Source organism: Pogona vitticeps, chromosome 5 (assembly GCF_051106095.1).
Source record: "Pogona vitticeps strain Pit_001003342236 chromosome 5, PviZW2.1, whole genome shotgun sequence".
In the NCBI taxonomy this organism is placed as follows: Eukaryota; Metazoa; Chordata; class Lepidosauria; order Squamata; family Agamidae; genus Pogona; species Pogona vitticeps.
The window spans coordinates 171066157-171086261 of NC_135787.1; the positions used below are offsets into that span (position 1 = coordinate 171066157).

General features: G+C 41.4%; 1 protein-coding gene across 5 annotated transcripts in view; it reads left to right on the plus strand.

Moving 5' to 3' along the window:
- Window positions 1-20105, plus strand: part of PARPBP (PARP1 binding protein) — a 38022-nt gene that overhangs the window by 14043 nt on the left and 3874 nt on the right. For all 5 annotated transcript variants that reach the window (XM_073000019.2, XM_073000020.2, XM_073000022.2 and 2 more), the window contains 4 exons: window positions 285-439; window positions 11116-11299; window positions 13246-13412; window positions 15689-15770. In XM_073000019.2, the coding sequence (XP_072856120.2) occupies window positions 285-439; window positions 11116-11299; window positions 13246-13412; window positions 15689-15770 (588 nt within the window). The remainder of the gene's footprint in view (window positions 1-284; window positions 440-11115; window positions 11300-13245; window positions 13413-15688; window positions 15771-20105) is intronic.

The window sequence follows — 20105 nt, forward strand, 5'->3', positions numbered from 1 at the left end:
AGAAGTAGAAAGTGTGGTAGGATGCATCTGAAGACCTCCTAAGAAAAAACTGGGAAATCTGACAATGATATTTCCACTTGGGACTCTATCAGATATTCTTAATACAAGTCTTGCAAATGTTATGGATCATCATAATCATTCTCTTTATGATTGATTTCTATACCATGTAACTGCTGTGTAAGGTTACATTTTCTGATATCACTTTATAATTTTTTTGTTTAGCTTATGAATTGATGCGTGTGCTGCTACTATTTAATTCAGCTAAATTGTGTATGTCTTCCTAGATGGCAACCTCTTTTATCAGAACCATAGAACTTGGAGGGAAAGGTTATGCTCCTTCTCCAGATGATCCTTTGAGAACTCATGTGAAGGGACTTTCGCATTTTATTCATTTCATGGATAAGCTGGAAGAAATCCTTGGTGAAGTCTCAGATTCAAGGTAATCATTTTCCTTTACATGCATCCATAATGCTGTGCTGTTCGCATTCTGAATCTATTTTCATACATTGAATTTTAAAAAACAAAAGAACTAATTTTATTAATGTTTTCATTTCTAAGAGAAAAGGTTTTCAGCTCTTGTGAATTTCACTGTATGGAGACTGAACCCATTTTGCTTCTCCCTAATGCAATTAAGACAAATATATATGGATGTAAAATTCTTTAAAAGAAGTTACAGATCATTAGTCTGTACCTACTTACCAGGGAGTAAAGCAAAGTATGCTGCTCTATTCCACCCCATAGCAGTTAAAGCACTTTCTGGGAAGTTCACAAGTTAATTATGCAGGCTACACATTGCTATCTCCCCTGGCGAGCTGGGTATTCATTTTACTGATTCCGGAAGAATGGAAGGCTGAGTGAACCTTGAGCTGGCTACCTGGGATTGAATCCTGCATCATGAGCAATTTGGGCTGCAGTACAGCAGTTTAACCACTGCACCATAAGGCTCTATTTCAGTTGAAAGTCCTGCTGAACTCAAAAGGACTTTTTGGTATGTACTGTAAGACATCCTAAAACCAAGCCTCTGACGACCTCGTTGCCACCTACAGTTAGAAATTTGAATTTCCCACCTTTTCCCCCTGCCTTTTTTTGTTCGTAAGTGGAAGCTCCAGTCACAAATAGAAGCAAGATTTTGCGTCCGGAGCTGGTTGTAACTTGAAGTAGGGGCGTTTGTAAGTTGAGACACCACTGTATTTAATAGGGGAAAATCAGTGATTGTGTTTGTGGTTGGAGAGTAGGTCTCAAAGTTTATGTGGCACGTGTGCCATAGGTTCTACATCACTGGCATAGGGGAAAGCATAAAGGAGCCTCGTGGTGCTCACAACCCTGGGTTCAATCCCAGCAGGCCAACTCAAGTTTGACTCAGCCTTCGGGGGCGGGACAACGTGTAGTTTGCATAATTAACTTGTAAACCACCCCATGAGTGCTTGAAGTGCTATGGGCGGTATACAAGCAGTACACTTTACTTTTTTATTTTTATTTTTATGAACTGAATTAACTCCAAATGTTAACTGCTGGAATGTTTTATTCAGAACCCGGACAAGACGGAGGTCCTGAGGGTGGGTGGCCACACTGTCAGCCGTCTGGGAAACTCTCATTTGCGGGGGTGACTCTTACCACAAAGAGTGAGGTTTGCAGCTTGGGGATCCATCTGGACCCGACATTCACCATAGAAACTCAGGTGGCGTCGGTGGTCCGTACCGCCTTTTTTCATCTTCGGCCGAGAGCCCAGCTGCGTCCCTATCTTGATGCTGAGGTGCTCACCACCTTTGTACATCCACCTGTAATCTCGAAATTAGATCACTGTAATGCACTCTACGTGGGGCTACCTTTGAGGTTGATGCAGAAACTTCAAGTGGTACAGAATGCGGCGGCCAGACTCCTTAGTGGAGTGAGAAATTATCAGCATATCTCTCCCACTCTGGCCGCTTTGCTTTAGCTGCCCATTCGATTCCGCATTGACTTCAAAGTTTTAATGCTTACATATAAAGCCCTAAATGATTTAGGGTCTCAATACCTGGCGGAACGCCTACTCCCACCAAAATCTAACCGTATCACCCGATCGAGTCAGGAGGTGAGGCTGAGGAGCCTGACGCCAAGGAAGGCCCAGAGGGAAAAAACTAGAAACCAGGCCTTCTCTATTTATTTATTTATTTATTTATTTTATTTATATCCCGCCTATCTAGTCAATAGACCACTCTAGGTGACTCCTCGCCTCTGGAATAACCTTCTTCCGGAGATTCGTGCAGCCCTTTTGCTGGGCATCTTTAAAAAAACAACTGAAAACTTGCATGTTTACGCAGGCCTTCCCTCCAGTTAATATCTGATTTTTTCCATTTTTCTTTCTTATAACTTTGTTATATTGTTGTTTTGTGTGTTGGAAGCCGCCTAGAATGGTCGTTCGACTAGATAGGCGGGATGTAAATGCAATAAATAAATAAATAAATAAAATCATTAATGTAATCTTATAAGCAACACCATTAATAGTTTGGACTAAATATTTCAGCATTTAATAAAACCAGCATCTAACTATAATCTGTAGCACACTTGTTTAGAAACAAATCGTATTCAATTATGTCAGGTTTATGTTTGAGTAAGCGTGGGTACTATGGGGTTGGAAGACTAGTCTGTTTATACCATGCTACATATGAATGCAAGGTGAAGTGAACCATGACTTACAGTTTTAAAGCTGTAGACACATTAGATCAACACTTTGTCTCTGCCTCTTCATATGAAACAAATGAAGTTTTCCTTTCCTTTCATTTTTAAAAATCAATTGAAAACTTGGATGTTTACGCAGGCCTTCCCTCCAGTTAATACCTGATTCCCTTTTCTTTTTCTTCTCTTTTCTTGTATTTCCCCTTTTTTCCATCTTGAATAATTTGTATATTAATGTATAAATATTTTGTTATATTTTATATGTTGCGTTTGTATTTTGGAAGCTGCCTAGAGTGGTCATTTGGCTAGATAGGCGGGGTATGTATAAATAAATAAATAAATAAATAAATAAATAAATAAATAAATAAATAAATAAATAAATAAATAAATAAATAAATAAATACAGCTAGATTGGTGTATATCTGATCAGGAATGGGAACATTCTTCCTGGAAATGAAGAGTGCAGAAAGAAAGTCTAAACAAGCTCAGAGATGCTGGCTGTTCCAAGCAGCAGTATTGGGTACAGAAATGCAGAGTTGATCCTGCAGTTGAGGGACAGGTTTCTGCCCAAACCAAAGTAGTAACTTAAAATGTCCTCTTTGTAGAACTAACCATTCAAAACAACTGTGGTGCTTATGCAAAAATACCAATTACTATATAGTGGTATCTCAACTTACGAACTTAATTGGTTCAGGAAGATGGTCATAACTTGAAATGGTCGCAAGTCGAAACACCATATCCCATTGAAATGCAATTAATCTGTTCCGGCCAAATAAAAAAATCACCAAAAAAATCACTGCAAAACTGGTCAGAAATGCAATTAATCCCTTCCAGCCGAACGGGGGAGGGGGGAGCAATCAACCGTGCAAGACCCATTGCAAATGCAAACAAGACAAAGCAAAAAGCAATCTGTCTGGTTCACGCCACGAAAATATGCAGAGTTAATTGATTGAAGACACAGACACGTTCTTCTTCTATAGCAAGACACGTGTATTATACAAAATATACAAATATACAGACCGGCAGCACTTCGGCGTAGCAGGCAATCATCAGACAAACTGGCATAGAGGATAGCAGCAAGTGAAAGAAGGAGAAGAATACATTATGTACACACTGTTCTCTTATATACATTTACAGAGCTTCTTCTGTCCAATCACTGGACACATTACATCATCTTCTCCACCTGGGTGTCATCTTTTCTTCAGACATTGCATCATCCTCTTCTCTGTCACAGTGACTCAGCAGTCACACATCTGTTCATTATGGAAGCTAATTAATATCATATTTAATCCAGGTTCAGACCTACAAAAATTACAATATCCTGACACCCCTCCTAATTTTTTATGCCTGAACAAAACACATTCCCAACTCTTTAATATATTCTCTTACATTATCACAAGAACCAGACATTTTATAACTTTCCTTTAGACATACATTTGCTACTTATAACTTTATGTTCTGTATGCAACTCACTTTCAAAAAACACTTTGTACTTTTCCAGGTACCTTAATTTTTCACCCATGGCATCTTGCCACTTTCTTCTCTCAAAATCAGGAAGTTCCATCACTTCCTCATAATTTCTAGGTTCTATGTACACATGACAAACCCTTACTTTACCTACTCCAAATCTTTTGGGTGGTACATCTTTGTTTGCCCTCTCAGACCTTCTAGGACCCTGTGTTTCTGGTTCTTTCTCTATTTCACTACCTTCTTCTTCTTCATTTACATCTTCATCTTCTTCAACCGTGGACCTCGTGTCTTCTTCATGTGTTCCTATTCTGAGTAATATCTGTGACAAACCCAGACCTACTGGGATCTGCCACACGTTAACTAAGCTGCCACCAACCATTCCCTATAAGAAGTCACACAGACCAGGGATGGATTTTCAACAAATAAAAGAATAAGGTTTATTTAAAACAACACACAGGGAAAATAAATGATCAGGTGAATAAGATATAGTAACGTGGCTTAGTCTCATTCATACATGCATACAGTTTGGTTCACACAGAACCCTTAACTTGAAGCACAGACCCTGAACCTATCAGTTCTGGCTAACCCTACAGACACCTGAACCTATCAGGTTGGTACTGACACACAGTAGTACCCTGTCTGACACACAGACTCCCACACCAGCTTCTTCTTCCCAGCTGCTGCTTCTTCACATCCCAGCGTCTAAACTTCTCCACACAGGCTTCACCTATATATACAGTACAGCTCCTCCTCCTGATGTCCCGCCTTCCACTCCCCATAGGATGGAACTTTCCCTCCAAACCCATGACAGACAGGTAACATCAGTGCTGTATGTAACACCTCCCCTCTTTATAAGTTGTTTTGTAGGGGGAAAGCTAACGTGCTTTTTCCCAAAAAACAACCTGAATCCAAAACATACAAAAACATTTATACATACAATACCATACTTACTTATACTTACATTCTAAGTTAACCATATCAATTATGCATTTAAACATTTACCATATACATTACATCAATTTACCTTTATTCATACAAACCAAGTTCAAAAAACAGGTACATTTAACTTTTTGTCATTAATATATATACATAGTCCATGTTTCTTTCGCCGTCTTCATTCTTCAGGTCTTCTTGACAAGGCGTCAGCAACACAGTTCACTGACCCTCTGACCACCTTCACTTCAAAGTCATAGTCTTGTAAGTTTAAAGCCCACCTCATAAGTTTGCTATTGTGGGTTTTCATTGTCTTTAACCATTGCAGTGGTGAATGGTCAGTGCACAGAACAAAATGTCTTCCCCAGATGTAAGGCTTGGCCTTCTGGATCGCGTAGACTATGGCCAAACACTCCTTCTCCACGGTTGCCAAATGTCTCTCACCTTTTTGAAGTTTCCTACTCAGGTAGGACACTGGATGCTGGTCACCATTCTCATCCTCCTGGCAAAGAACTGCTCCTACCCCGCTGTTAGACGCATCGGTGTAGATGATGAACTCCCGGTCGAAGTCTGGAGCACGCAGCACTGGATAGTTGATGAGCGCCTCCTTCAACCTCTGGAACGCCGCCTCACAATCGCTGGTCCACGGGATGCGGTCATCAGCCTTCTTCCTCGTCAGATCGGTCAGCGGAGCCGCAATCTCGCTAAACCTCGGGATGAACTTTCTGTAGTAGCCCACCAACCCAAGAAATGATTTGACTTTTTTCTTGGTGTTGGGTCTAGGCCAATCACGAACAGCTTCTATTTTGGCCTCCAGGGGTTTTATCACTCCTCCCCCTACTATGTGACCCAAGTATTTTGTTTCTGGGCTACCCAGCTGCAATTTGTTTCCTTTGCAGGGCCTAGGCCAAAGCACTTCCTCCCCTGGGTCAAAGTGCCTCTCCCCGGCTCTCTGGACACACCAGGCTTTCTTTCTGACCTTTTGAGCTTGCAGGGTCTCTGCTGCTAGCTCTAGGTTTCTCTTTAGGTCCTTCCTTAAAGAGTCTATGTCTGTCACAACGTCTTGTGGGTCATCCTGGGTGATCTGCTCCCAATTTTGTTTGATCAAATCAAGGGGCCCTTTCACCCTTCTCCCAAATAAAAGTTCAAATGGACTGAACCCGGTACTGGCTTGTGGCACTGATCGATAAGCAAACAAAAGGGATTGCAGCTTCTGGTCCCAATTGTTTGGATTCTCTGCCAAGTAAGCCCTAATCATGCGCATTAGAGTCCCATTGAACTTCTCAGTTAACCCATTACTTTCAGGATGATAGGCAGTGGTTTCCTTGTGCTTAATTCCACAGATTTGCCATAAGCGTTTCATGAGCTTTGATGTGAACGATGCGCCCAAATCTGTGATTATTTCTGAGGCGAATCCCATCCTGGACATATACCCCACCAAGGCATCTGCCACTGTGTTAGTTTCAATGTTAGTCAAGGGTATGGCTTCAGGGTACCTCGTGGCATGGTCCACAATGGTGAGAATGAACCTGTTCCCCCTCTTTGTGGCCTTGGGCAAAGGTCCCACAATATCCACCCCTATACATTTGAACGGAGTGTCAATCACAGGCAAAGGGCACACCTTTGCTTTGGTCCTGTCGCGGCGATTCCCCTGCCTTTGACACACATCACATTGTTTACAGAACTCCCTGATCTGCTTCCCTATGTCAGGCCAGTAGAAATTCTGTGTGATTCTCTGCTGTGTTTTGTTCACCCCTAAGTGTGCAGCAAACATGTCAGAGTGCCCCCTTTGTAAGATCATGGGGCGATACTTTTCAGGCACCACTAGCTGACTTCTGATTCCCTCTCCCCCTTTTGAGATATTCCTCAGGGTCTCTCTATATAAAATCCCCTTTTTCTCCAGAAATCTCACTGGGGTTTCAGGTGTTAGCTGGGCGTCAGTCACCTGTTCAAAACACTTTTGGAGAGTGGCGTCTGCCTTTTGCTCTTGTCCAAATCTGCTGTCTGTGGTTAAGGTTTCCACCACAGCTTCTGAACTCCCCTCTGCTTCCGTCTCGGGCTCATCATTACCCCCCTGAACTGTCCCCGTGGTGGCTTGTGAGCGTGTAATCACTAGCACCCGTTTCACATGTTCAGCCAGGTCATTTCCCACGAGCATGGCTGCTGGCAGAGTCGATGAAATCGCTAGCCGCCAAACTCCCCTCCAGCCTTGAAAGTTCACAGGTACCTCCGCTACTGGCAGAGAGATCACCTGCCCCTCAATCCCTGCCACCTTCATGCTCTCATTTGGGATTACATACTCCCTAGGAATAATATCTGGATGGCCCAGGGTCACCTGGGAACAAGTGTCCCGCAGCCCCCTATACTGACGGTCAAGTATTCCTACGTCCACCCCTGCTGTCTCAAACAACTGAGAATCTGTTCTCACGAGCAAGCATCGCTTGACCTCCACAAGAGGACCATTTTCCTCAGCCTGATCAGCAGATGTAGCTGTTCCAGATTGAGTAGCCATGGCAACAGGCTCCCTCAGTGACAATGAGCCTTGCTCTTTCTGGACACAGAACACAGCTTTCGGCTTGGTTCCACTCGAATCCTGAGGCACCATTCCTTTTAGCTGCTTTAATTTCTCACACTCTGAGATTAGATGGCCCTTTCCCTGACAGAAATAACATTTTCTGGTGTATTTTGAGTCTTTCTCATCTTGTTTTGGTTTTCCCTCCAAAATCTGAGGTCTTGGTTTCATGTCTGAGGGCTTCCCTTCACCATGGGCCCCTCCCCCTTGCTGGCTTTTCCCTGGTCCTTGAGAGTACTTGCTGTAGGTTTCTTTAGGTTTCCCCATCGCTTTCCCCTCACCCAAGGGCTTTCTTATTTGGGAAATAAAATCTGCAATCTCGGCGGCTTCTGCCACAGATTTCGGTTTCCTTTCCCTCACCTGGAATTTCAGTTCCCCATGCAGGACTGAATAGAACTGTTCCAACGCTATCAAGTCTTTGAGCTGCTGAAAGGTCTCTGTCCCCTCCTGAGATAGCCATTTCTCAAGCAGCCTCACCAATTGGGCCCCCACTTGGGTAAAAGTCTGCTCTGGTTTCTTTGTGAGGGACCTGAATCTTTGCCTCAGCTGTTCCGCATTTATCCCATGTCTGGCAAACACCAGTTTTTTAAACTCTGCAAAATCTTTCATCAGTTCCTCAGGCATCTCGGCATAGACCTCAGCCAGGCTACCACTGATTAAAGATCGCATGATGGTCATCTTCTCAGTTTCCCTCACTGAGAAGTCCACAAACGCTCTTTCCACTAGGGAAAAGAACACCTCAGGACAATCTCCCTTGTGGTACACAGGGAATTTCTTCAGGTCAGCTTTAGACAATTGGCCTCCCTCAGAATCCCTATTGTTATTATTGTTCTGGTTCATCAGTTCCAATCTTTTTAACTCAAACACCATCCTTTCCTTTTCCAGAGCAATTTTCTCTCTCTCTAATCTTTCTTCTTTTTCCAATTGCCTCATCCTCAGTTCATGCTGTTGGGCTATGAGCAATTTTCTGAGTTCTGGGTTCTGTTCTCCCGTGCTGTCACCCTGCACTGAGCCAAATTCATCCTCAGAACCTTGGTCTACCTGGGGGTCTTTCACTTCACCCATTTCTGCCATTTGGCTTCGAGTCAAGGGCATACTCCCCCCTCAGAACAGGCTGCTTCAAAAAGTCAAGCCTCAGAATAAAACGACCACTTTTTTTTTTCCTTTTGCCTCAGAACCAGCTTTCTCTATAGATCGCTGCTGTCCTTTCAGCACTACTTGCAACAGTTGCGAGCTAGAGTCTACCCCCCCTCTGCTGGGCCTCTCAGCAGGCAAGCTAGCTCACTTCTATTTCACAGTTTTGCCTCAGCTTTTTTCCCGCCAAAAACAGGCTGCCTCAGAGCACCCTAATCTAGTCTCCCCAGTTGGCACGTTCTTCTACTAGCGCACCTCCCCGTGAGGTACACCTAGAAGATTACCTACGTGCTCTCAGATTGTACCTGACTAGACCCCCCTTGCTCTGGGCACACTTGCCAAGGCTTTGCTGGACCGCTGGACAACTGGACCAGTCGTATCCCACACGCTGGACACCAAACAATGTGACAAACCCAGACCTACTGGGATCTGCCACACGTTAACTAAGCTGCCACCAACCATTCCCTATAAGAAGTCACACAGACCAGGGATGGATTTTCAACAAATAAAAGAATAAGGTTTATTTAAAACAACACACAGGGAAAATAAATGATCAGGTGAATAAGATATAGTAACGTGGCTTAGTCTCATTCATACATGCATACAGTTTGGTTCACACAGAACCCTTAACTTGAAGCACAGACCCTGAACCTATCAGTTCTGGCTAACCCTACAGACACCTGAACCTATCAGGTTGGTACTGACACACAGTAGTACCCTGTCTGACACACAGACTCCCACACCAGCTTCTTCTTCCCAGCTGCTGCTTCTTCCCATCCCAGCGTCTAAACTTCTCCACACAGGCTTCACCTATATATACAGTACAGCCCCTCCTCCTGATGTCCCGCCTTCCACTCCCCATAAGATGGAACTTTCCCTCCAAACCCATGACAGACAGGTAACATCAGTGCTGTATGTAACAATATCCTATTCTGATTAATATCATATTTAATCCAGGTTCAGGCCTACAAAAATTACAATATCCTGACACAATCAAGCGTGCAAGACCTAATGCAAAGAAAACAAAAAACCAATCAACCGTGCAAGACTCATTGCGAATGCAAACAAGACAAAGCAAAAAGCAATGAAGCAGATTGTAAAAGATCAGAAATGGGGGGGGGACTAAAAAGTAAACAAACTCCCCAAGACCCATCGGAAATGGGGGGGATCCAAAAAGCAAGGAAACCCCCCAAGACCCATCAGAAATGGGGGGACCCAAAAACAAAGAAACACCCAAAACCCAGCACAGCCTCTCTGCAAACACACACACACACACACACACAGAAGCAGAGGGAGGCAGTACCAAGCCTCTGACGACGACACACACTCTAATTGCTGGGGTGAAAGAGCTACAAAGAAGCAGCCTCGTCGCCACCTACAGTTAGAAATTTGAATTTCCCACCTTTTTCCCCTGCCTTTTTCTGTTCGTAAGTGGAAGCTCCAGTCACAAGTAGAAGCAAGATTTTGCGTCCAGAGCTGGTTGTAACTTGAAGTAGGGGCGTTTGTAAGTTGAGACACCACTGTATTTAATAGGGGAAAATCAGTGATCGTGTTTGTGGTTGGAGAGTAGGTCTCAAAGTTTATGTGCCCTAAGTTCTTAGTACTCAAACTTTTGTCTTCAGAAATTCATGACCAGAAAGAAATTCAGGTTAAAAAAATCCATACTAGGTAAAAACTTAGAAGGAATCTACCATAATACATGTTTTTGGTTTTATTGTTTTTAAATTTGTAAACCACCCAGAATAGCCCTTGGTCTAGATGGGCGGGATAGAAATCTAATAAATACATAAAATAAACAAATAATACCAGACCAGGCCATAAAAAAGTATGGCTTGGAGGCTGCAAGAAAATCCTTCAAACTCTATAAACACACAATTCATCAATGTTTTGTTCCTGTTCACTACTTGATTATAGTTAAAATACTTCTGATGGCTTATGTGCTTCAGAATTTATGAGAAACCGAAGTGTTCTACAACAAGAAGTGGTTGATTTCACTTCTTTCAAAACTTTAGTCCCACTTGTAGTTAATAAGCATTTGGATAATGTAGAGCTAACAGATGATAGCATAATTAAAACTTTTTTTCCTACAGTGCTATTTTCTTTTTCTATTAAAAACAGTGAAGCTAAGTCTATTGTCCTTGCTCCTTAACTCTTGTAATCTCCCAATTCTTAAAAGCAAATTACTGTATTAAAGTGCAGGATCTCATTGTATGATGCTGTGCGACTTTGGAGATCAAAGCTGTTTTCTGAGCAGTTTTGATTAACTGTGAAGACTTTCTGTTTTCAAAACAATTAAGTATATTAAGATAATGCCAAGATGAATATGGAAGTGACCTTATGTCTGTTTTTAGAATTGCAGGAGGTCAAATTCTATCAACAATCAAGATGCATTTGATAAAAGGCCGCAACAGCAGGGATCTCTTCTGTCAAGCAGCCGAGGAAGTTGTACAAGATTTGGATTTGAGGATTAAAAATATTATCAATTTTCAGCATGAGGCAATGGCAGCTAACACCACTGGAATCAGTCCAGCCAGGGTAAGGGGCCTCATTTTGTTCTTCTAAATTGCTTGATAGAAGAGAGAGGATGTTTCCCTAAATGCCCTAATTCTTTTTTTAAAAAAAGTGAGCGTACAAATTTCCTGTAATATGGGTCCATTTAGTGTGTTGAAAGAAAGTATTTGAAGGTCTTGCCAAATGCTTTCTTTTTTGAATTTAATTCTAATAATTTTATGTTACTGTATAGTACACTATTAGATGATTTTGTACTGTTCTAAGACATTGCAATCCATGCAGCCATTGCCTGCTTCTACTTTAGGATTTTTTTAAAATTCTGGTTTTCCTATTCTCATACTAGTGATATGTCTGAGTTTATTCTTGGCTAGTCATCTTGGGAAAAATTTTGCCTTTGTCTTGTAGCATATTATCTTGGTTCTCTTTTGGTTATTGTTATCTCTTCTCTACAAATACCTATAGTGCTTGGCTCCCATTTCCTGGCATAGGACACACCACGTCTAAAGAATGTGAGATATGTGGAAATATGTAAATCTCTTATGTGATATATGCCCTGGTGGTGTTCCCATTCGAGCATTGGTCATCTTTATTTCTGTTGATATGTATTTCTATTCACGTTTTAAGGAAAACCATAGTTCCCAGAAATTAGGTAAAGATTTTGTATTATGTAGAGAAACTTCTCTACATAATACAAGATTTTGTATTATATACAGAATATTGTTGAAATATTTTCTACAGCCTTCAACTGGGGCCAAGTTAATTTATTTTATTTAAAATATATTTTACCCTGCCTTTCTCCTTAAAAAGGACCTAATGCAGGTTACATCATTAAAAGACAGTAAGTTAAAGGTAAAGGTTTCCCTTGACATTTAGTCCAGTCGTGTCTGACTCTAGGGCACGATGCTCATCCCCGTCTCCAAGCCGTAGAGCCAGCGTTTGTCTGTAGACAGTTTCCATGGTCACGTGGCCAGTGTGACTAGACACGGAACACTGTTACCTTCCCACCATGGTGCTCAGTCAAAAGGTAGATCAGAAAATAGCTATCCAACTTGAGCTGATAACTAGGCCGTACTTCAGGACTCATCCCTGAACTTGGACGTCCAGTTTTCAGCAGTGACCAGAAGTGTATTTGTACAGTTGAAGTTAGTGAGCCAGCTGTGCCTGTTCCCTGAGGTACCTGATTTAACTCCAGTGACATATTCATTAGTTATACAGTACCCTGCTTGGATTACTAAAACATGCTCTACATGGGCTGCTTTGAAGAGTGACTGGAAACTCTGGTTAGTCCCAAATGTTGCAGCCGGACTGTTGACCAGAGACAGTTACAAGAAGCATATACTGTAACAGCTTTGCTAGCTTCAGGTCCATTTCTGAACAGAGTTCAAAGTGGTGGTTATTATCCATAAAACCCTGTATGGCTTGGGCCAGACTATCTCCCCATGCTGCCCTCCCTGACTCTTAAGATCTTCAGAAGAGGCCCTTATCTTTATCTTGCTGTTTTTATGGGCATATTTGGTAACGGCATGAGAGAAGAGAGAGTTCTCAGTGACTGCTGCTAGTTTATGGAATGCCCTTCCTCAGAAGGCTAGGTTAGCCCTCTCACTTCTGTTCTGCAAGACCTTGTTTTCTAGACAGGGTTTCTACAACTGAATTGAGCAATGAAGAATTTTTTATTTTGGAATACTGAATGTTATTGTAAATGTTTTTATGTGTATTTTGTTTTTAAGTTGCTTTTAACTGTGTAAACTGTTTTATAATAATATGTTTAATTGAAGTTTAATGTAGTAACTTATTGTGTTTTTAGTTGGTTTGTTTTTTCTCAATAATTTGTGACCTGCCTTGGGTCCCTTTATGGGGAAAAAGGTGGGATAAAAATGAAATGAAATAAATAAATTAACAAATAAATAATAAATATATTCTGATTCTTCCTGTATGATAAAGCTGATCATATAGTGGATATTTAATTTCAGCCTAAACTACATTCTATAAACCATGGCACAACTTACTGCGGCAGAGATACTGTGAAGTCTTTATTGGCTCTCCTTGATGAAGCAGCTACCCACCCTCCAAGCAAAAATAAAGCTCAGTTGTTGTTCAGTGAAGAATTTGGATTTCCTTCTTCCTTCATTCTGTTTAGGTGTGTACTAAATGTTGAAAATTTCAGTGAGTGTTGCAGAAGGGGTAAGAATAAGAGTGTTTATTCAAGACAGGATTACTTGATCTTTCTATTGGGGGCTAGATTTCTTTGCAAGTCATTACTACAGTGCTCTTGACGTGGGGCTTTGCTTGAGACTGACCTGGAGTTTATGGCAGGTCCAGAATGCAGTGGCCAGACTGGCGGCTGATGTGAGCCAATTTGATCATATCAGTGCATTGCTGGCCTGCCTCCACTGGTTACCCGTTGTGTCTCGCATCAGGTTCAGCGTTCTGACACTCACGTATAAAGCCATTTTGGAACCACAGTATCTGTTGGAGTGTCTTTCTCCACTGTCTTCTGCCTGATCCACCAGAGCCACCCTGAGAGAGACCTGAAATTCATCTACTAGAGGTAGCGCCTTTTTGATGGTGGCACCTACATTATGGAATCAACTCCCAGAGGAGCTACACCTGGCCCCCTTTCTGTATTCATTTATGAGGCAGTTAAAAACACTACTGTTCATGGAGCCCTTTAACATCGACTCTGGTTGAATGCCCCACCTCCAGTCTTGCCTTTCTTCAAAAATTGTTTGCGGTCTTGTTTATATTTTTAGACCATGTTTTTGTTATTTATGTTATATTTACTTTCGTGTAGTTTATTTTAACTGTCTGTAAAACGCCCAGAATAGTTCTTCAGCACTAATGGGGTGGTAGGTATATAAATCAAAGTAATAAATAAATATTTTTAAAAAAATTAGTAATCTGTCGATTGCTGCATTGGGGGACAGGGCAGGAGATTAGAATGACAGAGACCATACCTTTTCTGCCACCCCAGTTTTTCTCTTTCTTTCTCTTGCTCTCCACTCAGCAGCTGCTATCAGATGGATAGCTCTTTTTAAAATTTTGGTTGAGGACTATAGATTGCCAAAATCGTTTATGCAAAGATCATTATGCTTTTGGTATGGCTTTTTAAAATCCTTTTTCATTGTTGTTAGCTTTTGTCTTGTGTCCTTTTAAGGAGAAAGGCGAGGTGAAAATATTTTAAATAAATGCATTCTTAGGAACAATGAGCACGTTCTCATTGGGCAAGCATGAAGTGTGTCCAGAAAACCAATCCATCCATTGATTCTTGACTTATTTATTATTTTATTTAATTAATTTATCTAAAATATTTCTATGCCATCTCTCTCCCCTAAAGGACCTAAGGCAGCTTACATCACTAAAACAGTATTTAAAAACTTAAACAGTAAATATACAGATATTAACTAAAATCAATATTAAAACACGTTTAAAACAACAGAGCACAACAGTCCAAATAACAGAGCTCGACAGTCTTTTCACAAAGTCCGTTAGGTGGAATGACTTGAGAAAGTGAGGGAATTCTGAATCCACACAAAAAAGTTTTATGGCATGCTGTACAACCAAAAAAATATGTACAGTACTTGCTTCCTCTTTCATCATGATGATGACAATCACTGGGAAAGAAAGAGGCATTAAAGAAAGTTATAATGAGTGTGAAAGATGGTTGTTATCAGAGCTCCTCATGTGTTGCTGAGTAAAGGCTGCAAATTTAAGAAAACCAGATGTCACAATAGCTAGTAATTTAATGGTGTCATTCTGCTATGTGAATGATACACTTTTGAAAACTAGTTGCAGACTGTGCTCAAGGAGACTGCTCAGTAATTTTCACATGCACAACCAATTATGCACAAGTAGTAGTAGTAGTATGGTAACAGACTAAAAGAGCAATTATGTAATAGAACTCTGTTATTACACTGTTTTAGTCTGCTACTAATGTTACCTTGGATTTATTGTTTTACAAACAATAAAATAAGCTTTAGCAAAATATTTATCAAAGTTGTGGTTTTGCTGAGTGAGCAGCAGAAAAAGGAGGAAACATACTTAAACCAAGATTGGGTGAGCTTTTTTTCTAATGTTCAGATGATCCTATTCAAAATGTAATCCGCAGATTACCTGCCTATAGAAACATTCATTTTGTTCTGGGAACCTATTTGCATAAACTATCTTTTGTCAGCATGTGGTTTTGCTTCCTTCTGTAAAATGAATGAAAATCCCACGTAGGAAAAAATTCCTTGTAATTTAAAATACATATTGAATCACTTCAATCAGAGTGATTGCCATGGTACAGTCTTTGGGGTAGGTAGCTATCTCATGTGCAAAAAAACTGCATCAAAATCTGAGCATAAAACTCTGAGAACCTTAGTTATTTATTTCATTTATTACCACTGTTCATAGTTCACATTTATGTTAATCCAGATCTCCAACACAAACCAAGGAATCTTCACCAAAAGCATTAAGGAAGCGGATCCAAACAGCAGTGCGTGAAAAAGAACTCAAGGTATGTAACAGCAAAATCCCTCCTTGAGAATAAATATAATTTAAAATGTAACTCTTGATGGCTATGCATCTACTGTATATTGTTGTCGTTTAGTCGTGTCCTGCTCTTCATAACCTCATGGACCAGGCCTCTCGACTTCCACTGCCTCCTGGAGTTGGGTCAAATTCATGTTGGTAGCTTTGATGACAATGTTCAACTATCTCATCCTCTGTTGTCCCCTTCTCCTCTTGCCTTCACACTTTCCTAACATCAGGGTCTTTTCCAGGGAGTCTTCTCTTCTCATGAGATGGCCAAAGTATTGGAGCCTCGGCTTCAGGATCTGTCCTTCCATTAAGCACTCAGGGTTTTCTTTTAGAATGGATATGTTTGTTCTCCTTGCATTCCAGGGGAATCCTAAGAGCCTCCAGCAACACAATTCAAAGGTATCAATTCTTCGGCGGTCAGCTTTCTTTATGGTCCAGCTCTCACTTCCATACATCGCTACAGGAAAAACCATAGCTTTGACTATGCGGACTTTTGTTGGCAAGGTGATGTCTTTGGTTTTTAAGATGCTGTCAAGGTTTGTAATCGCTTTCCTCCCAAGAAGCAGGCGTCTTTCAATTTCAGGGCTGCTGTCAGCATTTGCAGTGTTCATGGAGCCCAAGAAAGTAAATCTGTCACTGCCTCCATATCTCCCCCTTCTATTTGCCAGCAGATGATAGGACCAGTGGCCATAATCTTGGTTTTTTTGATGCTGAGCTTCAGACTGTTTTTTGCACTCTCCTCTTTCACTCTTATTAAGAGGTTCTTTAATTCCTCCTCACTTTCTGCCATCAGAGTGTTATCATCTGCATATCGGAGGTTGTTGATATTTCTTCCAGCAATCTTAATTCCGGCTTGGGATTCCTCCAGTCCGGCCTTTCACATGATGTATTCTGCATATAAGTTAAATAAGCCAGGAGACAATATACAGCCTTGTCATACTCCTTTCCCAATTTTGAACCAATCAGTGTTTCCATATCCAGTTCTAACTGTTGCTTCCTGTTCCACATATAGATAGATAAGGTGGTCAGGCACTCCCATTTCCTAAACGACTTGCCGTAGTTTGCTGTAGTCCACACAGTCAAAGGCTTTTGCATAGTCAATGAAGCAGAAGTAGATGTTTTTCTGGAACTCTGACTTTCTCCACAATCCAGCGCGTGTTAGCAATTTGGTCTCTAGTTCCTCTGCCCCTTCGAAATCCAGCTTGTACTTCTGGGAGTTCTCGGTCCACATACTGCTGCAGCCTGCCTTATAGGATTTTGAGCCTAATCTTGCTAGCGTGTGAAAAGAGTGCAATTATATGGTAGTTTCGGTATTCTTTGACACTGCCCTTCTTAGGGATTGGGATGTAGACTGATCTTTTCCAGTCCTCTGGCCACTGTTGAGTTTTCCAAACTTGCTGGAATATTGAATGTAGCACCTCAGCAGTGTCATCTTTTAAGATTTCAAATAGTTCAACTGGAATGTCATCACTTCCACTGGCCTTGTTGTTAGCCATGCCTTCTAAGACCCACTTGACTTCCCTCTCCAGGATGTCTGGCTCAAGGTCAGCAAACACACTATCTGGGTTGTCCGGGATATCCCAATCTTTCTGGTAAAATTCCTCTGTGTATTCTTGCCACCTCTTTTTGATATCTTCTGCTTCTGTTAGTTCCCTACCATTTTTATTCTTTATCATGTCCATCTGTGCACAAAATGGTCCTTTAATATCTCAGATTTTCCTGGACAGATCTCTGGTTTTTCCTTTTGTGTTATTTTCCTCTGTTTCTTTGCATTATTCATTTAAGGAGGCCCTCTTTTCTCTCCTTGGTATTCTTTGAAAGCCTGCATTCAATTTTCTGTAACTTTCCCTATCTCCCTTACATTTTGTTTCCCTTCTCTTCTCCTCTCTGCTATTTGTAAGGCCTCGTTGGACAGCCACTTTGCTTTCTTGCATTTCCTTTTCTATGGGATGGTTTTTGTTGCTGCCTCGTGTACAATGTTATGAGACTCTATCCAAAGTTTCAGAGACTCTGTGCATCAAATCTAGTTCCTTAAATCTGTTCTTCACTTCTACTGTGTATTCATAAGGGATGTGGTTTAGATTATACCTGACTAGCCCAGTGGTTTTTCCTACTCTTTTCAGTTTAAGCTTGAATTTTGCTATGAGAAGCTGAGGATCAGGGCTACAATCAGCCCCAGGTCTTGTTTTTGCTGACTGTATAGAGCTTCTCCATCTTTGGCTGCAGAGAATATAATCAATCTGATTTCGGTATTGCCCATCTGGTGATATTCATGTGTAGAGTCGCCTCTTGTGTTGTTGGAAAAGAGTGTTTGTGATGACCAGTTTGTTCTCTTGACAGAACTCTATTAGCCTTTGCCCTGCTTTGTTTTGAACTCCCAGGCCAAACTTTCCTGGTGTTCCTTTTATATCTTGACTCCCTACTTTAGCATTCCAATCCCCTATAATGAGATGAACATCTTTCTTTGGTGTCATTTCAAGATGGTGTTGTAAGTCTTTATAAAATTGGTCAGTTTCAGCCTTTTCAGCATTGGTGGTTGGTGCATAAACTTGGATTACTGTGATATTGAAAGATCTGCCTTGGATTCGTATTGAAATCATTCTATCATTTTTAAGATTATATCCCATTAGAGCTTTTCCCATTCTTTTGTTGACTATGAGGGCTACTCCATTCGTTCTATGGGATTCTTGCTCACAATAGTAGATATGGTACTCATCTGAATTGAATTTGCCCATTCCTGTCCATTTTAGTTCACTGACCCCCAGGATGTCAATCTTTATTTATTTCATCACATTCACCTTCCCAAGGTTCATAGATCTTACATTCCAGCTTCCTATGCAATATTTTTCTTTGCAGCATTGGACTTTCCTTTCACTTCCAGGCATGTCCAGAGCTGAGCGTCCTTTTGGCTTTGGCCCCAACCACTTCATTAGCTCTGAAGCTACTTTTAATTGTCCTCTGCTCTTCCTCAGTAACATGTTGGATGCCTTCAGACCTGAGGGGCCCATCTTCCAGTGTCATATCTTTTAGCCTTTTGTTTCTGTTCATGGGGTTTTCTTGGCAAAGATACTGGAGTGGCTTGCCAATTCCTACTCCAGGTGGATTGCGTTTAGACAGAACTCTCCATTATGATTTGTCCCTCTTGGGTGTCCCTGCACGGCATAGCCCATAGCTTCTCTGAGTTACTCAAGCCCCTTCGCCACGACAAGGCAGCAGTCCATGAAGGGGCTACTGTATATTACTTATTTTTAAATATCATGTAGTTTCTGAAGTCATCATGACAGTGATTATATCCACGAGAAGGCTACAAGTTCATGTCATGAAATCATCAGTAATAGCGGCCAAGAGAAATATTATTATGTATGTAAGGATGAGTTCTGTGAGAGTTTAAACTCTCCTTGCCTGGACTTTTTAGTGCAATTCTTTCCCCTCTTGTTCCCACATAAATGTGTTCTAAAAGGTGAAAGGTCTCCATTTTCCTCTTAGGCACTCAGTTGAGTTCCCCCTTGCCACCCCGAATAATCTCTTTCTGCCTGTTAGTTACGTATTGCACTGAACAAGTATCCAGGCCAAGCAATCCTATGCATGACTTCCAACAGATTTTCTACAAGTTCAGTCACTATCTGACTTTTTACAGCTGAGACTTAAGCCAAGGTGGCCTAGAAAACAAAAGCCCAGTTAAAACAACAATGTTGTTGTTGTTTAATCATTTAGTCATGTCCGACTCTTAGTGACCCCATGGACCAGAGCAAGCCAGGCCCTCCTGTCTTCCACTGCCTCCTGGAGTTGGGTTAAATTCATGTTGGTTGCTTTGATGACACTGTCCAACAATACAACATAACAAAACAATGATAGGCAAATGTGCATGGTACATATCTTAGCAAAGATTTGAGCTGAAACTATATTAGCAAAGTAGGTGGCTTATGGAACCACTGGTGGATTGCATTTAGGTTTATTGGTCATCTGTTTTACCAGTTTGTGGTCATTGGAGGCTGGTCCACTAAGAGAAATAGGCCACTCCCCCACCACAGATTTGGACTTAACTCCAGCTATCCCACTCCTGCCTGGCTCCTCCCCTGCAGTGTACATGGGGCTTACTTGCTTGTATGCCTCTGTATGTGTGGAAGAGAGAGTCTCTCTGTGTGAATGCTTATGTGTACAAATACTCTGTTTTGATGTAGCTTTGCTTGTCACCCTTCCTTCCCTTTAGCACAGTGGGCATCAGCCAGCATTGCTTGTATAAGTTTTGCCAGTGCAAATGGAGTTGCTTGTTTGGACTGAGGGCTAATTTGAAATATGGTGACATTTGTAG